The 21,860-nt window shown below is 53.0% G+C and overlaps 1 protein-coding gene and 1 pseudogene across 4 annotated transcripts; both read left to right on the top strand.

The window, feature by feature from the left end:
- Positions 1–550: 550 nt before the first annotated feature.
- LOC106112308 (fibulin-7-like) lies at positions 551–4,119 on the top strand (annotated as a pseudogene).
- A 2,188-nt stretch (positions 4,120–6,307) lies between these two features.
- ZDHHC1 (zinc finger DHHC-type containing 1) lies at positions 6,308–20,529 on the top strand. Of its 4 annotated transcripts, none has more exons than XM_055818863.1 (11): positions 6,308–6,446; positions 8,925–9,143; positions 10,952–11,127; positions 11,742–11,843; positions 12,660–12,784; positions 13,173–13,286; positions 16,733–16,845; positions 17,578–17,663; positions 18,290–18,383; positions 19,367–19,475; positions 19,827–20,529. In XM_055818863.1, exons 2-11 carry the CDS (start codon positions 8,925–8,927, stop codon positions 20,351–20,353), a joined length of 1,665 nt encoding a protein of 554 aa, XP_055674838.1. In that variant the 5' UTR covers positions 6,308–6,446; the 3' UTR covers positions 20,354–20,529. The 4 variants fall into 4 exon arrangements, with proteins under 4 accessions (XP_055674838.1, XP_055674837.1, XP_055674835.1 ...); XM_055818862.1 differs by having other exon boundaries at positions 13,128–13,286; positions 19,370–19,475; XM_055818860.1 differs by having other exon boundaries at positions 13,128–13,286.
- Positions 20,530–21,860: the final 1,331 nt, after the last annotated feature.

Below are 21,860 nucleotides of genomic sequence, written 5' to 3'. Positions count from 1 at the left end.
CAACCCTTGCCCTAGTGCCAATCCCAACTCTAACCCTAACCTTAACACTGACCCCAGCATTAACTCTGACTCTAATGTTAATGCTGCCCTTAATGCTGACTGGCACCTCAGCTCTCGGCTGCAGGAGAGCCCTGGGGTCCTTCTCTAAGCTCCAGTGCAGCTGAGCTCACTCCAGCAAAGCCATGGGCAGCCGGCAAGCTCACCGCGCTGCTGGGCTGCCCCCCGCAGCAGCCCCAGCTCCCATGGAGAGCTGGATCCCAGTGCCAACCCCGGAGCCATCCCTTCTCCTGGGAGACTTTCCCACACTCAGCAAACACGTGGGATTAGCCTCATCCTGCACCCCTGTGTGCCACAGAGCCAGGGCTGGTCCCAGGGGGAGCCCAGCACCGCAGGTACGGCAGCAAGTGCTGTGACAGCCACCGCCTGGCCCCGGCACCCGCTAGCCCTGTGACACGAAAGGCCCCAAAGCCCCTGATGTGCAGAGAGGGAGGGGAACGGAGAGGCTGGTGCCAGCACCAAGGGGAAACTTTCCTACAGCTTGGCTTCAGACAGGGGAAAAAACAACAAACACACGGGCACGCGCCATGGATAAATCCCAGTGTGTGCAGGAGTGCGGCCGCGAGCGAGCAGGGCAGGACCAGACCACTGGCATCTCTGCAGTCCCTGCAGCCTGCACAGCCAGAGCCAGCCCGGCATGATGCTCCTCGTGCCACCACCAGCCTGGCTGGCCCCGGGCATCCTGCAGCTGCCCCTCAGCAGCACCCAGGTAAGGATCCCTGCACCTCCCTCCAGCTCCCTCGCAGAGCCCACACTGGGGGCTTCTCAGCACCCACCTCTCAGACCCCAACGCGCTGGCACTGCCTTGGCAGGGACACACACACACACAGTCTATCGCCCCAGCCTCAGCGGGGCTGCCCAGGGCCAAGGGGGACAGTTGTGGGGCTTTTCCCCTGCAGCAGCAAGATGATGCTAAACCCACCCGGTGTATCCAAGCTGCTCCGCAGTGTCCAAGTGCTGGGGCAGGACCGGGTGGAGGGGCTGAGGCTGGAGTGGATGCAGAGGCAGGAGCAGACCCCACACTGGGACAGGGAGGAAGGGGCTCTGCCCAGGGCAGGGCATCCAAACCAACCCCAGAGATGCTGCCTGCTTGGGAGGGTCCCCCTGGGCTGCGGCAGGGTGGCAGGAGACCCTGGCAGGTGACGGGGATGTCCTTGCATCCCCCCAGGAGTGCCTGAACCAGCAGCAGGTGCTCAGCACGGTGTGGCAGATGCAGAAGCTGCTGGTGGCGCAGGAGGCTGCCCACCTGCAGGGCACGCGTGGCCTCTGCCAGCAGCTCTCCATCCTCCACAGCCGCCTCCAGCGACAGGCCACCAAACGCAATGGTAACCCTGGGCAGGTCACCACCACGGGGGTGGCATCCCCGTGGGGATGGGTCCAAGCCCCAGACCTCCGGCAGGCAGCCTGGCGAGGGACCCCCAGCTCCTTGCTGGGGTTGGCTCCAGCCTGGCGATGTCCTCACCTGTGTCTGTCTGTCCGCAGAGACCTGTCCGCAGCTGGCGGTGCCTCTGAACGGACGGATGCTGGGCCGGAGCATGCGGGTGGGCCATGATGTTCACTTTGTCTGCGATGCTGGCTTCAGGCTGGTGGGCTCCGAGACGTGTGCCTGCCAGCACGACTACACATGGAGTGGCACCCAGCCCTTCTGCAGAAGTGAAGTGGAGCGGGGTTGGGGTGCCATGGGCTCAGCTGTGCCTGCAGGCTCCTTTGTTGCCCTGAGCTGTGGTGTCCCATCACTCTGCTCTGCTACTGTGCAGAGAGCAGCCCAGAGGCTGCAGCGAAGGGCACCGAGGCTGGGCAGCAGGATGGGGTGAGGATGGGCTTCTCCAGCTGGTGTTCACGAGCTCCTTCTCCCTAAGTATTGACGACTGCTCCAGCAACCCATGTGCCAACAGTGGGACATGCCTGGATGGCAACCGGAGCTATACGTGCCTCTGCCCCCAGGGCTGGCCAGGCCCCAGCTGCCAGAGCCCCATCTGTGCCTGTAGGTGCCTGGGTCTGGGCTGCGGAGGACAGGGATGCTCATGGGGACAGCACTCAGCCATGCTGCGCCCGTCTCCCCCTTCCCTAGCAGCCCCCCAGGATCTCAGCCCCCCCCCCCCCCCCATCTCCCTTTGACACACCCCCCAGCAGTGACACCCGCTGCCCCCTCACAGCCTGGGTGACGCTGAGCAATGCCTCCTTCAGCTGCCAGCCCCGCTGTGCCGAGAGCCGCGTGGGCTCCTGGCGCTGCAGCTGCGATGCCGTTTTCCAGATGTGAGCTGGTGGCATGTGCCACGGTAAAAAGGGGTTGAAGATGGCGGGGAGGGGGAAACTGTCTTGGTGGTGACGGGACCCCAGTCATGTCCCACTCTGTCCCCCCAGATGTGGACGAATGCCAGCTCTTCCACTCCAGCCCCAGGACCCGGCTTTGCCTCCACAACTGCCTCATCCTCCCCGGCTCCTACTGCTGCCTCTGCCCCCCCGGCTACCTGCTCCACGCTGACCGCAGTGCCTGCAAGGGTAAGCGTGGTGGGTGCAGGGCAGGGAGCATCCCCTGGGAGCAGGGGTGTGGGGAGGAGCAGCAGGGACAGCCCCACTCGCCCCGTGTCACTGCTGCAGACGTGAATGAGTGCGCCATGAAGCAGCACAACTGTACCCAGGGTGACTCTCTGCATCAACACCTTTGGGGGCCACCGCTGTGTGCGCCCCAAGTGCCCCCTGCCCCGCCACAACACCAGCTACATCAAGACCTCTGCCTTGTGAGTACCACGCGTGACTCAGGCTGTGTCATGCCCTCTCCCCCAGGTGATGGGTCCCACAGTGCCCTGGGGACCGCACCCTGCCAAACCCGGGGCAGCAGGGAGAGTGCCAGCCAGTGCTGGCAGCAAATTGTCATGTGGGGTGCTGGGTGTGCTTAGCATGCTCCCCGATGGTCTCAGGATGCAGGTGGCTGGGTCCCCAATGGTCTCAGGATGCTGGTGTCTGGGTGTGTGGGTGGGAGCCCACCGGCACATGGTGGCTTTATGCAGGATCCCGTCCCCCCAGAGCCCCAGCCTAGGGGGAACAATGCTGTTCCCCCTCTGCTGCACATCCGCATGGTGCCATCAGCTGCCACCCAGCAGGCAAACCCCCTGGTTCTGCTTTTGAGACTAAATCCCTTTATGGCTGAGCACAAGCTGCCCAAGCAGAGGAGCTTGCCTACTCTGGGTAAGTTCATCGATGGGAGGCATGTCTGAGCCTGGCTCCATCCCTGGCCTCCAGCTGGGACTGTGGTGCCCCTGGTCCCAGCCCCAGAGCGTGACCCAGAGCTGCAGCCCCGCAAGGCACCGTGTTTGCCTGGCAGAGGAGGGATGGGACACAGATCCGATGGCAGGCACGCTGGGATGTGGCTGTCTTGGGTGGCTCTGCCACAGGACCGGTGGTGGGGCTGGAGGCCCTGCCCGCAGTGCAGACTGGGCTTGTTTGCAAGGATGCGGGCAGCTCCCTGAGAGCCAAACCCCAGCACTGAGCCACGGTTCCCCTTCTTTCCTGGCAGCCAGTGTGAGAGGAACCCCTGCCCCACCGGGAGCTGAGCCTGCTGCCTGGCTGCCACCTCCATCTCCTTCCACTACCTGCCGCTCTGGGCCAACTGTACTGTGCCCTGCGTCCTCTTCAGGACGTCCACCACCCGATCCACAGGCGACAGTCTGCATTTCACCATCGTGGGTGGCCGGGGACAGGGCGCCTTTGCCATGTGGCGCTCCAGCCAGCAGATGGGAGAGCTGGTGCTCACCAGCCCTGTGGCAGGGCCAGCCACACTGGAGGTGGAGCAGGAGATGAGCGAGTTCTCCTGCAAGGTCCTCCTGGGCAAGCACGTCTTTAAGGTCACAGCCTTTGTGTCCCTATATGAGTTTTGATCCCCTTTGGAGGTGAGTGTGGGGCCAAGCCAGAAGTCTTTCCTGGGGAGTGATGGAGCAGGTTCAGCTCAGTGCTCCCAGTTCTCATCCCATTGGAGGCGTCTCTCTCCCATAACACTTGCTCATGGCTGGTAGAGCAAAGCCACCGCAGCAGAAATGATGCCTGTCACAAAGGCTGCAAGGAAAACCCTGCAGGCAATGGGGGGACCAGCCTGGGGGTACCTGCCTCTGCCAGCCCCCCTCCTCTCTGCCTGCATAGCACACGGAGGGGCATGACAGAACAAGCTGACAGCACATGGTGTGCAGGTCCGGCTCCTTGTATCTTTTAACCTCTAATAAAAGAAAAGTGGCTGTTGGAAGGGCGTCCTCCTTGCTGTATGCCTGCTGTGTGGGATCAGCCCCATGCTCCTGTGGCAATGCTCCTGGGGAGAGCTGGGGGCTGTGGCCATGGCAGGGTCCCCTTGCAGAGTTTGGGGTGCCAGTAGAGCTGTCAAGCCCACCCAGGATCATGCAGTGTATGTGTCCCTCCCAGCACCACTCTTCCCACGGGGGCATGCTGAAGAGCCCCCCAGTGCAGGACTGGGAGGCGGGCTGAGCATACTGCCCTGCACAGACAAGGCTCATTCCCAGCCCCTTTGGCAGGTGCAGCACAGCAGGGCTCCCTGGCACCCGCCGAGCAGGGGACAGCGGCCGGGGGCCGTGTTTCCCCATGGCCAGGGGACTTCCCTCTGCAACAGCTCTGACAGGAGCTGACTGCACGGGCAAAGCTGCAGGTCCGCAGCTCACTGAGCACTCAAGCTGTCCCCTTGCTCCTGACTCGAGGAGGGTGGGCAGCGAGGACAAAAGAGTGGCAGCCCCCCACACTCCTTGGGCCCCTCCTGCCACCAGCAGCACAGACAGAGCCCTGTGCAGGGAGCGCTGCCGGCAGCTGGAGGTTGAAAAGGTGACGGGGGCTTTTGGGGACAGTGAGTGAAGGACATGCCGCCCCTGGGACACCCTTCCCTCCACACACAGAAGCCTTCCTAGGTGAGTGTCCAGCCAGCCCATGCCAGAGCTCCTCACACAAGGCAGCCGCTGTGCACACACCGCGGGTGGCTCATAAAGGCCCCTTGTGTGCCCGTGGCCGGTGCTGCCACCGGCTCTGCTCACCGGCTCCTGGGGCTCCACATGGCTGCTTTGCTGCAGGAGGGGGACAAGCCCCCCCGGGGGCATCAGAGCTTCGGGCTGGACTGGCTGTGCTGCCTCACGGAAATCCACAGTTGGCCCGTGCCAACCGAAATAAGAGGCTGGGACACAAAGCAGGGTACAGTATTGACAAGTGTAAATATTTATTCCTGCACATGAGGTGTCCCAGCCAAACGGGGCACCCCAAACGTGGTTTTGCACAGGGTTCTTATACCCTTCAAACCTTCAGGTACAACATGACCTGACTGAGCACCACCTCCCACATTGCTGATTACCAGCCACAGTAAAACTTTGTGAAGAAACACTATTTTTCCAGCATTCTCACTGCTTGTCTATCGATCCAGACGTACCTGGAGTCAGTCTTGCTGGAGTTACTGATCTATGACACCAGGCAATGCCCGGAGGGTTTCAAAGCCATGTCTTTGGATGCTAGGGTGCCCAGGGGTATCTTTCATCCTTCATGGATTCCTCTAGGCTTCCATGAAGGAAAGTCCTTATTTCCAGGGCTGGGCTGCCCTTTGGTTTGTTTTACTTAAGCACAAACAATACTGAAGCCTCCAGTAAAATTCTACTACCTTGTTACATCGCAGTTATAACCTGAACTATGTATATATTAAGAACATACATTTTCACGCTGCAAAGGTGGGTTGGTGGAATAGTTAGAGAAAGGAATTTTCCTAACGGGACGGCTGGAACCCCCCGCCTTCCCACCGCCGGCGGCCAGGTCACCCCGGCACCGCCTGCCCGCGGCCTCGGCTGTTCCCATAAACCAGCCGGCGTCACCAGCGACAGGGCACTGCTGCCTTCGGGGCGACCGGGGGCAGCGCAGGCACCTCCGCTCCTCCCTGGGCGGCCTTCGGAGGGGTCGCGGCTGTTCGGCGGGGGTTCGCCGCCTCCCCGAGCGATGAGGACGGTACAACGCGAGTGACCCGGTGCCACCAGCGGGAAGGCCCCCGGCTGGCGAGGCCCCGCGGGGCGGGTGCTGCAGGGCTGGCGCCCAGGGCCTGGCCCGAAGGCCGTGCCGTGCCCCAGGCTGTCCCTCCGGTGTGGGGTCCGCAGGCCCCGGGCCGCCCCAGGCAGGCCGCACACTCCGGTGGAGCGAGGAGGCCCCGTCCCGCCCCGGCTGCGCGGAGCGGCCCCACCGCGCCCGGCCCGGTTTGTCCCCTGCGCGCCGCCGTACCCAGCCGTTGCCGTGGCGACGGGCCCAGCGGCCTGAGCGCGCGGAGGCGCCGGGAGCTGCCGCGTCGGCCTCGGCTGGGGGCCCCGCGACCCGCCCGGGCATGAGGCGGGTACGGGGCCGCTCTCAGCCGCCTCTGCGGGGAGAAGGTGAGGAGAAGGCGGTGGCGGATCCGCGGGGGGTCTGACCGGCCCTCCCCGCAGCGGCTGCCCGCGACCCCGCTCGCCCGGCCCGGCCCGGCCCGCGGGGCCTGCCCGCAGCTGCCCGGGAGGAGCCGGTCCCCGGCGCGGCTCGCTGCGTGCTGCCCCCGCTGCCCCCCGCTCGGCGGCTTGGCGGCCGAACACCCGAGGGGTGAACGTGACAACTCCCGGCTGGCTTACAGCCAACTAGGTAACTAGCAGGGTTAACAAGTGGCGCCAGCTCAGTTACCCTGTGAGGTGGTGAGTGACCCCGAGGGCGGCTCCGTGCCCCGAGTGCCGGTTCGGGCTCTGCAGCCGGGCCCGCGGGGCGCCGGGCTCACCCGCGGCGTAGGGTACCCGCCGGGCAGGGGGACGCAGCCTCCTCGGCTCCCTTCACACGCAGCTCTGTTTTTCATCAGTACCGGTGAGTGATCAGTGCATGGGCTACAAGGGAAGCTGTCGCACTGGCAGGGAAAGGCCAGAGGAGCTTTGCCTCTGAGGGCCTTTCCTGCTCCGCCACTGGCTGCCGGGCTCGGGGGGGCCCAGCCGGGAGGGAGCTTTGGTCGCAGTTCAGCACATAAAAGGTTCTGTAGAATTGGACCAAGGTTTTTGATATTAAACAACATAATGTTAAATCCCTCTGGTGGTGTAAAACAGTAAAATCTTGCAGTGGAACAGGGATTCCAGGGTCTGGGTGGGCTGAGCGCCCTCAGCCAGGGTCTGGTTAGGAGAAAGGAGAAATGTGGGGATTTTTTCAAATAATTTGAGCAGTTTTTGTAACAAGTAGCTCAAATTGATGTGCAAGCAAGCTTTCAACAACCAAACGAGAAAAATACCATGTGATTAGTGACTATTTATCATCATTGATGAGCCAGTTGCCATGTAGCAATTTAAAGTATGCATGCATGCAGGCCGGTACTGCTAATTTCTTCAAAGGCTGAAGTTAGGAATTATTTTTTTTCCAGCCTGCTTGTCGATAAGACCGTGCTGATGAGCATAAATTACATTCTTTTGTATTCTTACCTGCTGCGTCTCTACCAGTTGACACCAAAAGATCCTTTGTTGGCTGTGATGACACAAAAAGCCCTTTGCCTGGGGCTGATGCAGGACTGTTGGTGCATCAAGGTCTGGAATTGTTCTGCTCGCGCTTTCAGCCTGTTGGCATTTTTCTGGTACTGGAACTACTATAAAAAATGCTGCAAACAAGCCAGAGATGACCTCCTTTTCTTTCAGCGTGCTCAGGTGCAAGTTAATCGGACTAATTGAAGTTGCTTATCCCTGTTAGATGTTAATTCAACATCGTCTCTAGTTACTAAGGAACCATGAGCGCGGTGCAGAGGTACTTGTGCTTCAAGTCAGCTCGGGTCCGGCAGACCTTCTTAGTGCCGGTTTTACAATGCTACCCCTGACCTGCTGCCTGTATCGTACTCCCCGGTATCCGCTGCACCCAAGTTTTCCGTGAAGCAGAGCAGCCCAACTCTCTGTCGTTAAATGCCCATCCTGGCTCCACAGCAAGTGAAAAGCAACAACTAGCAATCCAACACAAATTGAAAAAAAGGAGAAATGGCTTCTGAGCTCATAGCTGTTGTGCAAACAGGAATCGTAAACGTCAGGAACTTTCCAGGTTATGGTTGTAACTCATCTTTGCAATTAAATTTGCTTTCTCCTGCCAGGAGTAGGCAGGACACGGTAGGACAGCTGAATAATCAAGCTGCTTCCTGCGTGGATGTTCTGCATACGTAACTCTCTGTTCAGTTCTTCTAGCAACAGTCTGCTTTATACCTGTGTTGTGGAGTAACTCCTGCTTCTTTTCCTCTTTTTGTCATTAGTGTATCAGTTTACTTTTTCAGTTTCTAGTCTTTCCACTTCCTTTGTTGCTGACAAAGGAGTCTCTGTTGTCTTGCATGCTGCGTGGTGCTGAATTGCAGTTCCAGACCACGTGCTCCAGTGGGGCCACCCGCTCTCCCCTCCCTACACTTCTCTGCACCAGCTGGAAGGACAACGTGGCATGTCTGAGACAGGTGAAAGGACTTGTTCTGCCACCATCCATAGCAGTGTTCAGACATGAACATGTCCCCAGACCACAGCAGATTATACTGCATCTCTGGACTGTCACCAAAATACCCTCTTAGCTCTTTTTACTCTATTTATTTAGGTCTAGATCCATTCAAAGACTGGCAAAACCTGCAAGTTTCCCTTAGCTGAAAATCTGGGGTATTGTTGTTTCATGCAGACATCAGCACTTGCTTTTAGAGTGGAATTGGTTTTTTTTTTTCCTTTTGTCACTATTGATACAAAATCCCCTGTGCAGAGAGAAGTATCTCCTCAGGTGTGTTGTCATTTTAGTCTCTCCAACTTTCTGTCCACCTTGGAGCACATCTCCAGCACTTGGGCTCAGTTGCGATATTTTTGTATCACATTTTTTTTTTCCATTTTTGATTTCTGTAGATGAATATCTGCAATAAACCTCCTAATAAGACAGCTCCAGAGAATTTGGCCGAAGCTGTTCCTGAGGTGCAGGTCCAACGCGCTCGAAGGAATGGCTGGAGCTGGCCTCTGCACCTTTTCCAGATTATTGCTTGGTCGCTGTACCTCTTCTTTGCGCTGGTTGGCTTTGGAATCCTGGTTCCTCTCCTGCCTCGCTACTGGCTGCCTGCTGGCTATATTGTATCCTTTGGTCAAGAGGAGAACACGGACCGTAATAAACTATTGGTGGGACTGTTTTACAATAGTTGTTAGGTAGTGTAGAAAGTGTAGGAGAAAGTAGCTGAGCCACAATCTTTTCTGAACTATAACTATAATTTTGATTTTCTCCTGTCTATAAAAAACAGTTATTCTGAGTTACTCTGCCCTTGAACTTTGGGTAGGTCACTAAAGTTCTGCTTGTTGCCTTCATCACTCTGTTAAGGTGACTGTCTTTGCTTCCAAGACTCCTTTGCTGTCTACTTCTGCCTGCGTGTCTCCTTTGTTTTATATTATTCTTCTACAAGCTTGTTGCAGGGTTTGAGGGAAGTCAAACTAGAAAAGCCCCTTCTGAAGCCCCCTTGCCGCAGTGGGCAGCCGCACCTCCCCACGCTGACTGACCGAGTCTTGAAAGGCGGCTTTATCTGTTGGTGGTTATATGGTGCGGTCGCTTGTGATAGCTGGCAGTTATCTTCTCCCTGGGCCTTCTCCTGGGTCTTCCGTAGAAGATTTGTGAGTGAAAGGCAAGGTGGTGTAGTGTGACCCTCAGAGGAGAGGTCTGTCGTGCAGCAATTTAACGCACGTCTAACTGTCCTCTCAATGTGGGCAGCATCAGAAGATGAGGTACTTGTGCTGTGAAGGCATCTTGTCCTGTGAGCTGTGCAGCAAAGCCCAGCTCAGCCCAGCCCAATGTGTTTTCAGCCTCCTGTCCTCAACCCACCTCCCTAGAGCTGTGCGTGCTGCTCCTGCAGCTGGGAAGGAGAGAGACTAGAGATGGGGTGTGCTGGGGAGTGATCCCAGTGCTCCCAGTGCCACCTTCTACTGTCATCTGTGCCCAGGGAAGGAATTTTGTCACGGTCAGGCCCTGGCTTCTCCTGGTGGACTAGGTTGTCTGGGGAGTGGCAGGCTGGAAGAGGGTATCCCAAGATTGGAATTTAGTACTTAACAAGCTGGTGAGGATTTTTAATTTGATGTGCGCATCTGGGTGTACAGAAAATAAACTGGAAGGTTTGCACACATGCTCATTTAGCTGCAGTGTATTTTAGCAGCAAACTCTTGAGCACAGCGGTACTCCAGGCATGCAGGTTGCTGCTTTGTATGTGTACATTCTTACGTATTTGTATATTCTTTCCAAATATCAGCCATTACTGCAGGTGCCTGGTCAAAAGTACTGCTAAAGCACATTTGCTCTGGCTTGCCACCATGTTAAGAAGTAAGAATCCAAACAGGCTGTGTTACACGAAACAGTGGCAAATCCTGGATACCGTTTGCCTGTAAATTGTACAGGAGCCTTCTTTAAAGGGGTGATCCTCGTCCTTGGGATTCTGACTGCAGGAAGAGGAAAGCAAGGTGGTCAGTACTAGTTCCTTGATATGACCTTTTTTTTTCCTTTCTCGTAAGTTTGTTCTTATGAAGGGGCACGTGCGTGGCCTCAACTGAGTGTTCCTTTCCAAGGAGTCGGTATGGACTGAGATATATGGACCTACGTCAATGGTCTGCATGTGGGTCCAGATTCTGGTAAGTAAAGGTAATTTTTAGAAATGTCCTTCCTAGCACAGGAGGTTTTGTGAGGCAGAGTAGTACATAATAAGGAGGGTTGTTCTGTAGACTTAGTTATCTTTTTCGGGAAAATATTTATTATCTCTGTTAATAAAGCTCAGATTAATGTGCTGCAGTCAGTTATATAGTGATACTTCATTCTAAGCCATATATTTCTCATCTGTGTGGCCTTTGTGCATTAAGGATAAAAATTACAGGCATTAAATCATATGATCCTTAACTGTGTACTTCAGTGTCCAGGAGTGTGTTTTATCTACCATTTAGTTGTTCATCTTACTGCAGTCTCCATTGATCCTGCGGATGCAAATGTGCGAGAAAAAAATTATCTGGGGCCTCTGGCCGCCTTCAATCGTAATCAACACACACATGTCATTGAAAACCGTCACTGCCATGTCTGCGATGTCGATGTGTAAGTATCTTCTCTTCTTCTCCTACTACTCGGTTTTCTTCACCGTTACACATCACCGTTAGTCTTTAATGCTAAACTCTCTTAAGATTGAAATTGAGCCCCTGAGGCTCTATAGCGCAAGTTAAACTTTATCCTGTGGCAGGGCTCAGTTAATCGGGTCAGTGCCCTCTGTCAAATACGTACACGGTTCTGTGTTGCATTTAATTGGTCACGTGTTGTGTGGAGCGGACTGTACGGTTCCATGCTACTGGATCTCAGTGTTTGACCTAACAATGTGTCATTTGTGTGTGTGTGCGTGTGTCTGGCTGGACGTTAATACAGTAGCAGGCAATGCTTGGGGGGCAGGCATTGTGATCAAGCTTTGTAGAACTGTTGAAGGATTTCAAATAAGAAATCAACGATTTCCAAATTAGAAATTGTGCAGTGTATTTTGCAGTGTTTAGGATTGTGGTCCAACCATGGCTGTTTTGTTTGGGTGTTGAGGTATTCCTGATGTGGAAGGTTTCCTTGCTATTACCAGGATCTTAACCGCTGTATCCCCCTCTACTCGTGTCACTGGAAAGTCACGGTAATGAGCTGGTGCTGCCGCGCTAATGTCACCCTTTCTTTGGCAGGAGTGCCAAGTCAAAGCACTGTGGAACTTGCAACAAGTGTGTGTGTGGCTTTGATCACCACTGCAAATGGCTCAACAATTGTGTGGGAGAGAGGAATTACTGGTAAGAGCCTGGCATTGTGACAGGAGCACAACACTGAGTCAATGATGTTGCCCCTTTTCTTCCCAAGGTTTTCCTGCATCTCACTCCAGCCTGTGCTGAGCCACGCAGCTCTCTCAGACCCCAGCTGAATAAAATCAGTCGTGACAAAACCAGATGGAAAATGCAAGCATAATTATGACATTCAAATAGCCAGGGATAAAATTCCGACACTTAGTAGCTGAACATCTACTAGTAAAAACAGCGAACATAATCTTGTTTAGTTTTAGGAAAAGCTTACGGGGTATTAACTGGGGGTCCTTAATGCTTCTGAGAGCCGGAGTGGGAATAGAACCATGATCATGCAGTTCCCATCTCTGAAACAACCTACTTTGTTGTGGGTTTTTTTATTGCATACTTTTCCTACGAGACCCGCAGCGTACAGGCACCTCTTATCTGTGCTAGGTTTAAGATAAAGAGTAAGGAAGCTGTCACTGATTATTGCTTCTCAGTTTACTTTCCTGCACTAAAACCACATGGAAAGCAAACGGTTGTTACTGCTGGGTGCCTTGTTACACTGCCTGCAGATGTTGTGCCGGGAGCTCTCTTGTCTGTCCTAGATAGACCTGACCGTGTTGTAACCACAGTTTCCCTTAAGGGTCACTGTTTCATCCCTCAGGGTAACAGATCAGAAGATCGTTAACCGGTGTCTATCATAAGTGTAAGAAAGCATCACAGTAATTTGGGGTAACTGTCTGTCTCCATCTTATCGGAGGCTGGGGTTTTGAATTGTATGTGTGCCGTTATTGAAGCCACTCAGACTTTTCATCTTCTTGGCAGGCTTTTTCTGAATAGTGTGCTGTCTGCCCTTCTGGGCCTTGGGCTTCTGCTGCTCGTCGCTTGCTACGTCTTTGTGGAGTTCTTCGTTGACCCCACGATGCTTCGCTCTGACCAGCACTTTGATGGTACTAGCAATGCTTCTGTTGTGTGTCCTGTGAAGCAACCGGCGTATCTTGAAAGGGGATTGGATTCCCTGGGCTCTCCCGTGGAGGAGGAACTCCTTACTCCTTCAATTTTGTATTTCTGCAAGGGTGTCTCTGCTCAGATGGACAGAATGTCTTTCCTTACAGAGCCAACTGCTCTTCCCAATGGCCTTGCAGACAAAAGATTTCGTAGGTCTCCAGTGCATAATGGATCTGCAACTACTTTTGAACTAACAGTGTTTGCAGCTGTAAAGTTTATGATGCATCTATAGAGATATGTAATATCTGGACAATCTACTTAGCCTCCAACTCTTTGTTTTTACAGCTCTACAGAACCACACGGACCTCTGGTTTGTGTTTCTCCCTGCAGCTCCTGTTGAGACTCGCGCACCTGCCGTTTTGACCACGATTGGGATTTTTATTCTTCTGAGCCTAATGACCGTGATCCTGCTTGGCCACCTCCTGACCTTTCACATCTATCTCAGTAGGTGTTACATTCCTGTCATCTGCACCCCCATTTCGTTTTCACTTAGCTGCTTCTACTCATTCTGCATACACTGTGTGTTCACTCGTGTCACAAATATACAAAGTTGTGTAAGATTGCCATTGAAATGGTAGAAAATTTGAGTTTAACATTGTATTTCTGATTTACCACCAGTACCAGGTGGTCTTATCAGTGCGTGTGCAGCAGGGGGCTTGAGTTGGGCTTGTGCATTCCTGTGTCTAAGCTGTGTTGTCCTGGACCTGAGAGCATGTGGGAGAGTAGCAGCAAGGCCAGGTGGAACGAGCTGGATAATTCCAGCTCAGTGCCGGCGATGGCAGATTCAGATTGGTTCTGCACGTGTGCTGTTGTGAGTCTCCTCACTGTGCTGCCCAGGACGTCTGTTGTGTGAGAGTCTGTTTCTCTGTGACCCCCGAGAGATGTGGACAATATTAATCTAAATTTCTAATAGGAGGCCTAACGTCCAGGTCAAGCTCCCTTAATGGAAGTTGTACCTCCTTAACACAAAAAGGCTTGTGGAATTCAGAGGAAGAGGTTTTCAGAAAGGCTTTGCATTAAGTCTCCTACTTGTTTCTCTGTCAAGAAGGGATATTTATCTTTGTTTACATACAGATGGGCGTCAAAAACCTTTTTACAGCCATCGTCTGAAATGAAGCCGATGCTATTTGGCTGCCTGACGTAAGTCATGAGGAGAAAGGATCTTACAGTAGCTGATGGTGCCAAAACTATGGAAGAAGGGATGTGGTGGAAGAGAAATGAGGACAGCAGTGACAGAGGATCATTGGGTGCATTTTTAGGTTGTCAGTCACAGTGGTGCAGATGCCAACACAAACTAGGTCAGCTCAAACCAGTACAGCTCCAGAAACAAAATAGTTGCACTGCTGAAGTGTAGCATTTGATGGGCGAGGGCTCCTCAGCTGGCATGAAGGTTCCTGTCGGTGAGGTCATTGACTGTTGTTTTCCTTTGAGACCCTTTAACGAGCTTAACTTAAATTTGGTCCCGCTGCGATTTTGCTTTCTCGGTGGAATTGGAAGTTGACTTTGCTGAGTTAATGGCGATGCCTGTGGATTTCAGAGGTCGAACTAGCACGGTAGAAAGACTAAAAGCGTAACAAAACTGGGGCTGCTCCAGGAGGATTTCTTTTGGACGAAAAAAAAGTATTCTCCAGTTGAGTAGAGTGGTGTTTCTCCTGTCTTTGTGTACAATTTCCACGAGAGGGTGCTCCCTCCTTGGGATAGAGACATGCTTCCTCGTCAGGCAGAAACGTGCATGGGTTGCGCTGGTTCTGCTCTGGGTTTGGGGGATTTTTTGTTGCTGTTGTCTCGGGGTGATTTTTCTCCCCTCTTTCCGAGTAAATTTTGACCGAAATTAGTTTTTCTTTCTGGCCCGGTTTTAATTCTTATGACTTATGAGAAAACAGAATTTAATTATTGCTGACTTTTATTAGTATTTTATTACATTTAAATCTGCTACCCTACTGAAACTGGTCCCAGCTGTGCAGAAGTGCAGTGTGTAAGTCCTTGCTTAAAAGGAGCGATGTTACTATATAGACGCCTGTTGTGCATTAGAGATGAGAGTGCATTGCACTGACAGCTGAGATTCAGGGAGATGGGCAAAGCATGTCTGGGTCAAATTCCTCTTATTTCACACCTGTAATTGTCAATAGTCTCACCTGAATGCTTTAAGGTAGGTGGTGTTGGAATGAACGAACCTCTTTTGGGACTAGAAATACAGTTTACCAATTTAAACGTAATTACTGTTCATGAGTATTTCTTCATAAACCTTTATTTTTTAAGAACAGTTAAAATACAAGGAGAAAACAGCACCCCTGTGAGTGCTATTGTCTGTAAGCTTCACATGAAAAAACATTGCTTAAGTCAGGTGTGACTATGGAAATTTAGAATCTAGTTTTGTTACAAGCACAGTGAACTTTTCAGAATTACTGTCCTGGTTTTAATTACTCACTGCTACCACTCAAAAGGGAGGAAGTAGGTTATTCTCAAAATAGTACGTCCGTGTATTCAGAATTGCCAGTCTTGATGGAGATTCAGTTCTAGAGGCATTCAGTGAAACATGGTGCTTCAGAAGTTTGGAGGGAGGATATTTTTTTCATTCTTCAGTAGTCAGAAGCAGTAGTAAGCAGAATAAAAAGAAAAAAAATGGTAGGGAATATAAGAAAGGATATGGGGCTCTTCACAGGCTATTAATTATATATTTCACAGTATGTGCTGAAGTGTTATCTGGCCAGACAAATGCAGTATTTTTAACTAAACAGTTATAAAATATTTTATGAGTTATGCTGTTAAGTATTCAGAAACCAACAAACTCTAAATTAAAAGTGGTTTATAGCCCTTTGCTTATGAAGCAATATTCTGTTTCTCAAATGAAGCACACGGTGCCACTGTAGGAGCATTTGCCAGCACCCTGTGCTGTCCCTGCTCAGTGCATTCGCTCAGTACTTGGCTGCGGAGCAGTGTTCATTTCTGTGCTCCATCTTCCTGGCCGAACGGATCTTGAATTCTTATTTCTTCATAAGGACGATGCTTTAACAGGAGGGGCACCTTCCCCTTTGCTCTCTCTCACTTCCCTACGAAGCCGTCCTGTGGTTGGGGCATCGTTTCAAGGGGTCAGATATTACTGATACAAACGGCTTCAGGCAGAGGAAGAACCATAGTCTGGACGTCCCACATCCTGGGTGTCTGCATGAGCTGTGAGAAGGAAGAATGATGACCAGGCTGGGCACTGAAAACCTTCAGCATCCATTGCTGGGTTTTGTGCTCTGAAAGTACTTGCTATCACAGTGTCATTATGGGAGGAATGTCTGACTTTTGGATCCTCGTAACATTTTGGGTCTCATGAAGAAACCAAACTTCTCAGACATGGCACGTGCTTTTGGTCATTCATGGAAGCAGATGTGTTTGTGTGTGTGACCTTAAAAGCACAGAAACTCAGGCACATGTGACCTCTGGGCACATCTGTTTGGCTTAAGGCCAGCTGTGCGTCTGAGGTTTTGAATATGAAGTGTCTCAGTCTCCTCTATGGGACACGCTGACCTGCTGAATTTCTTTTCTGCACTGAGCATCACAGACCTTCTGACTGCTTGTGGAGCTTTCTGTGCAGCGCACACCGTACCCTTACTGGGTGTGAGTAACGGGTTTGCTCTGAAATGAGCTGGACAAATCACAGCGGCACAGACGGCTGCACCATGTCAGTGGGACTTTAGAAGAACAGTGGGATTGTGAGAAAGTGTGATGGTGGCAGTAAGGGATGTAGTAAGATGTACAGTGCAAAGGTACTTTTGACTCAGATTATCACTTTTATCACGTTTACAGTTACTGCCTGATTGTGTAGTTATTCATACTCTTTGTATAAGTGTAGTTACAGAGCGGCCTTTCCTGCGCTGACAGCTTGCTTTTTTTCCTCCCAGTGTGGAACAAACTGACGACGTATGAGTTCATCCTGCAGCAGCGTCCGCAGCATGAGACAGAAGATGGGGAGAAGCAACAAGAGTCTTGTCCCTCCCAAGTGACACCCAGTCAGGTACTCGCGGTCCATTTCTCAGAACAGCCTGGCTGGCCTGCAGGGTACAGTGTGCTGCATGTCTGGGAGTCCAAACTTTAGAGACAGTTGCCAGACAGAAGATTTTAGAGAGACTTGGTGGAGGCAAGTGTGGTGTGAGGGAGTGTGAGGCTGTAACTCGATGTAACTTGTTGGAATTCGGGGCGGCTGGTGCAGCTGGGTCAGTTCTGGTACAGCCGGGGCAGCAGGGGGAGTGACAGGGGGGGAGCAGAGAGAGAGAGAAAACAGCGACAATGAGCGCCATGCACCCCCACGTGCCCCCACTTTCTTTGCCCCACTTTCTTGCACCCCGCACATTTGCACCCCACTTCTGCACCCCACTTCTGTGCCCCACTTTGTACCCCACGCTTCCTTGCCCCACTTTTCTCTGCCCCAGTCTTCTCTGCCCCACTCCCCCTGGGTGAGCGGCGATGAAGTGATGGCTGCAGCGGGCCGGGTGTGCAGCGCGTGCCGGTCTGTGTCGGTCATGGCCATTGCTGCAGCTGATGGTTCTGCTCGTGTGGCGCCGTCTGTCTCTGGTCTGTCTCTGGTACCGTCAGGCTGCTGCTGGGCTGTGGCTGCGCCAGCTGTCAGGACAGAAAACGTCTGGGCTGTGGCTGAGGCAGGAGGGAGAAGACATCTCTGTAATAAAAATCTCTCTTCTCCCCTCTGTGTCCGTATTGGTCTGAAAATATTTTGCTTTATTTTTTCCAGGAGGCAGGCTCTTTTCCAGGTCACCCTGGCTGTACAGACCCCGGTGTTCCCGTAGGGGAATTCTCAGCAGTAACTGCAGGACAAGGGTGAGTAAAGGCACAGGTACGAGTTTCCCTGCAGCGTGTGTGGGGAACGGGAAATTGTCAGCAAAGCCACTGATGGATCCTCAGGCAAAAGCACTTAGCAGGACAGGGAGCACTAATGTTTTGACCAAGACATGGTAAAATCTTTGAGTTTCAGGAAGGGAAATACCTGCAGGACTACTTACCTCCCCTTCCCTGGGAAAATATCTTTCCTACAATAGCCTTTTTTTTTCTTTTTTTTTTTTTCTTCTGTTTTATATCAAAATTACAGCAAGGCTGCCTGATTTGTCGTGTAGTTCCTATATTGAGCTCGTTACAGTTACATCATTTCAGGTTGTCAGGAGATGAATCACAACAGCAAGGTCTGTAGCACAGGCCAGCACTCATGGGAAAACAGTGTCCTTGTCTCCTCATTCATCCTGGGCTGTTAACTCCTGTCCCAGGGGAAGGGAGAGGAAACCCTTCACACATTGCACAATGATGCAGGAAAAGTGACCCTGCAGTTTTGTCAGGGATGCTGTGCCAGGCAGGGGATGCTTCAGTCAGGCTGGTGTGTCTGTGCGAGCAAAGTGGGCATCAGTTAAGTCACGTGTAAGGGAATCATCTTGTGTCTCTGCTGTGTGTTTTAGCTTTTCCAAGCTCTGTGCCCACAGTGATGAGGCTGACCCCGAGCAGAGGTCCTCCCCTGACCTCCCATCTCTTCACTTCGCAGTCCCTTCTCAGGTGAGCAGGAGAACTTGCTGCATGCCATCACCTCTGCTGCTGGCACCTCACCCAGGTGTGTGGTGCATGCTCACTGCAGTGCAGGCTGTGGTTTGTACGCACACTTTGCCTGTCCTCACTGTGTATCTGCAGGGGTGACTGTGCCCTGCGGTCACTGTGTCCAGGTGACACTCTCCTGTCTCAGTTCGCGCGTGTGATCAGATACATTCTGCAGTTCCTCCGTAAACTCACAGCCCAGCTGTAACACAGCTGTAACACGATGTCCTGTTGCTGCAGTGCGGTGCAGTGACTGTATCTGCACCACTTCACTGATGTAATAAGCTGTGCATGTTTCTGTTGAGCAAAATCCAACAGTTTATATGTTTAAATACGGATGTTAAAGCACCTGCCCAGGGAAAGATGGTGTGCGTGGATATGAAGCTTGAGGGTGTGAAACAGCTGCCCAAAGTCCAGTTTTCTGTGCTTTTGATATTCGTGTATCTGTGTCCAGATGCTCTTCCCCCTTGCTCAAATGGCAGGTGGTGGTGCTCTCCCCATTTCCTCCAAGCTTATTAATCAAAGTTGTCATCTAGATGATAAAAAAAATTCCTTTTCAACTATACTTGTATTTTGGACAAGAGGTACCTCTCCCTTGGGATGTCCTGTGCTATGTGACTTTTGGTCCCCCCTTCTAGTCTGGCTTTAAAAATCCATCTATCCACCGGTGTCTCGTAGATCGTCCAGCTGTACGAGACAGCAGCTTAAAGGCACCTACACACAGGGAATCACTGTGTGCAGATAACACATATTCATTAAATACCTGTTCTCTATCATTTCTTTATAGTAACTCCATCTTAAATTATAAAATGTTCTTGGTCTTTGGTCATGACTAATACCATTATTAAAAATAGGAGGAATTAAAAAGAGGTAACAATTAAACTATCTGTCTCATTACTTTGGGCTGATGAAGTGACTTACCTTCTTTGGGCCATCTGCTTTCACAGCAGCAGAAAAAAAGAAAAAAGAAGATGCATAAAGCTTCTTCCTCAGCAATGGACAGCAGATCCAAAACACACGCTGGACCTTGGCCCTCTCTCCCAGGCCCCCAGTCAGGTGAGAGTGCACCAGTCAGCTGCTTTGCTTCTGGACTGGGTTTCTGGTTGCTGGCACACAGACACAGAGTGTGTCATGAGAACCCACTGGCAAAAAGCTAACTTGCCTAAGAGGGGAAAATGAGTGCTTATGAGTGCTTGGAGACACTCTAAAGTGATCAGGCTTGGGTACTCTGCTGAGAATTCTGTACATTTTCATAGATCATTTTGCAAGAATATGCATATGATTTTCTTTAACACTGGTGAATCAGCCATATGAGAGTTCCTGGGCTTGTTCGTGTCTCTGTGGGGCTGAGGGATCTCTCTCTCTCCCCTTCCTTAAGCTTTCTTCTCCCTTCCTTTCCACCTGCAGATGTCCCAGCCATGGCTGCTGCCACCTCATCTTCCCACAGCCTGCACTCCTTGGTGCCAGCTTTTCCTCTGGGAGCTGCTGTGCCCACCCGCAGCGACGGCCTCATCCAGGTGGCAGGACCCCCTGCTGAGTATCACTCAGAGTCCGCTGAGCCCATAGATGAGATTCCTGTGACTCAGACTCGCCTGGGGAGTGTGGCTCTTCACAGGCCTCCTAAGAACAACTCTCAACACTGTCCCTTGTCCACAGACGATCCCAGAGGTGACAGGAGGAAGAATCTGTATCCTGGGCACAAGGTAAAAAGGAAAAGCTGCCAGCAAGGCAGACATGTGGAAAAAGACCTGGAACTCTTTTCCAAGATTCCTGCTGTATTTGTCAGTAAGAGCAGTGGAGAACCTCGTGTGTCTCAGCCCCAGCCCTGTGAGGGCACATCCGAGCCGCAGCACAGAAAATGTGCCAGCAAGCAGCATGTGGACAAGCGTGTTCCACGTTTGAAGGACATAAGGACAAACACCACAGCGGCCTAGTGGTCACCTTCCAAAGCCATGGCCTTCTGGGGACAAGGCAAGAGGTTCTCTTTTTATGTTACTGTTCTTGGCTCCGGTGACTTGTCTCTTTGCCTGGAGGTAGCAGCGCCCTTGACCTGCAGCTGCCCATCTGCCAGCAGAACTAGCTGAGAGGTGGTAAAACCTGCTGCATCATTGTTTCTGGCTGCTGCCTCTTCCTGAGCCAGGGGTGCCCCAGAGCCCAGTTCCGCTCCCCGTGACGAGGAGGAACCATCTCCCCTGGCAGGGATGTGCCCAGGGCTGCCCCTGGCTGGGAGCTGCAGCCGCAGAGGGCGAAGGGACTCACCCTGTGCACTGTGCTTGCCATCGCGCTACAGTGAGATATTTCTCATACTCGACCAAAGGCCAGAGGCAATAAGGTGGCAAACCTGCGGCAGGCACGTTGCTAGAGAGAGCTCAGGTTCTTTCCCGAGGAAATGGACATACCCTCCTGGCCCTCTGCGCACTGGTACTGTGGTAACTTTCTGGGAGAGAGCGTGGGAAAGACCAAGGCTGCATCTCCACTGTTCGCTGCACCCTGAGAATTAAATTTCCCACCTGCCTACACCCTGCCAGTCCTTGGGTCATTGCAGGTGCTTCAGCAGGTGGTTGGAGAGTTACCTCAGGATTGCCCTGTCCCTATACCGCTTTCCACTGTGCGCTCTCAAACCAAGCCCACCACCAGCACACACCCTGTCAGGCAGCGCAGTGTGACCTGCTCCACCGTCCCAGCAGCCCGCAGTGCCCCGCAGCTTTCTCATCAGAACCTCTGGGTCCTGAAACCTTGCCATGTCCTGGGCTGCCAGGTCCACGTTAGTCCGCAGCCAAGCCTGGAGTCTTTGTAGTGCAGAAAAATCTTGCAGTGGGTGCTGGGGCACGTAGCCGGTGCCTTGAGTCACACCAGCCTGTGCTGGTGGTGGGAAGCAGAGAGCTGTCTGGGTGGCTGCGCTATGGCACCGCAGCTTTCCCTGCCCCTTGGCTTCTGCAGGGAGCATGCCCTGCTCTGGGTTCCTGGCCAAGCGCTGGGGCCAGGGCTGCCAGCAACCCCAGGTCTGCCCAGCAGCCAGCTCACCTCGGAGCCCAGGGTAGCAGCTACATCCCAATCGGCCTTGCCACCAGCATGGATGTGCCTGACATGGTTTGTCACTTGACAGCCATGGCACCTGCATAGCCCCTGCCTCCCCGGCATGGCCGGTGTCCTGAGTGGCAGCGGCTGCCTTGGCCAGTTGCACCATTTCTGGACAGGCCCCTGGTGCCGCACACTGCTGGTGTGTGTGAACACAGAGGTGCACCAGCAGAGCAGAGGAAGCCTGGGAAGCCTTTATCACCCTACCGAGTGTTTTGATGCATGGAAACCACAACTGACCCTTTCTCCGGACCGCGGTGGTTGCAGTGGGTGCAGGTGAGGGAAGGACAAGGCGCAGTGGGGTGCCGTGTGAGCCGCAGTGGGGTGCCGTGTGAGCCCAGCCGAGCTGCTCCTCCCCTCGCC

Source organism: Falco peregrinus, chromosome 14, assembly GCF_023634155.1.
Source record: "Falco peregrinus isolate bFalPer1 chromosome 14, bFalPer1.pri, whole genome shotgun sequence".
Lineage (NCBI taxonomy): Eukaryota > Metazoa > Chordata > Aves > Falconiformes > Falconidae > Falco > Falco peregrinus.
This window is presented reverse-complemented; position numbering and strand designations above follow the sequence as displayed.

Coding starts and splice junctions, on each gene's coding strand:
- ZDHHC1 (XM_055818860.1), top strand. CDS start 8,925: ATGAATATCTGCAATAAACCTCCTAATAAGACAGCTCCAGAGAATTTG. Junction 11,128..11,741: donor CATGTCTGCGATGTCGATGT/GTAAGTATCTTC, acceptor TTTCTTTGGCAG/GAGTGCCAAGTCAAAGCACT. Junction 18,384..19,366: donor ACTTCGCAGTCCCTTCTCAG/GTGAGCAGGAGA, acceptor CTGCTTTCACAG/CAGCAGAAAAAAAGAAAAAA.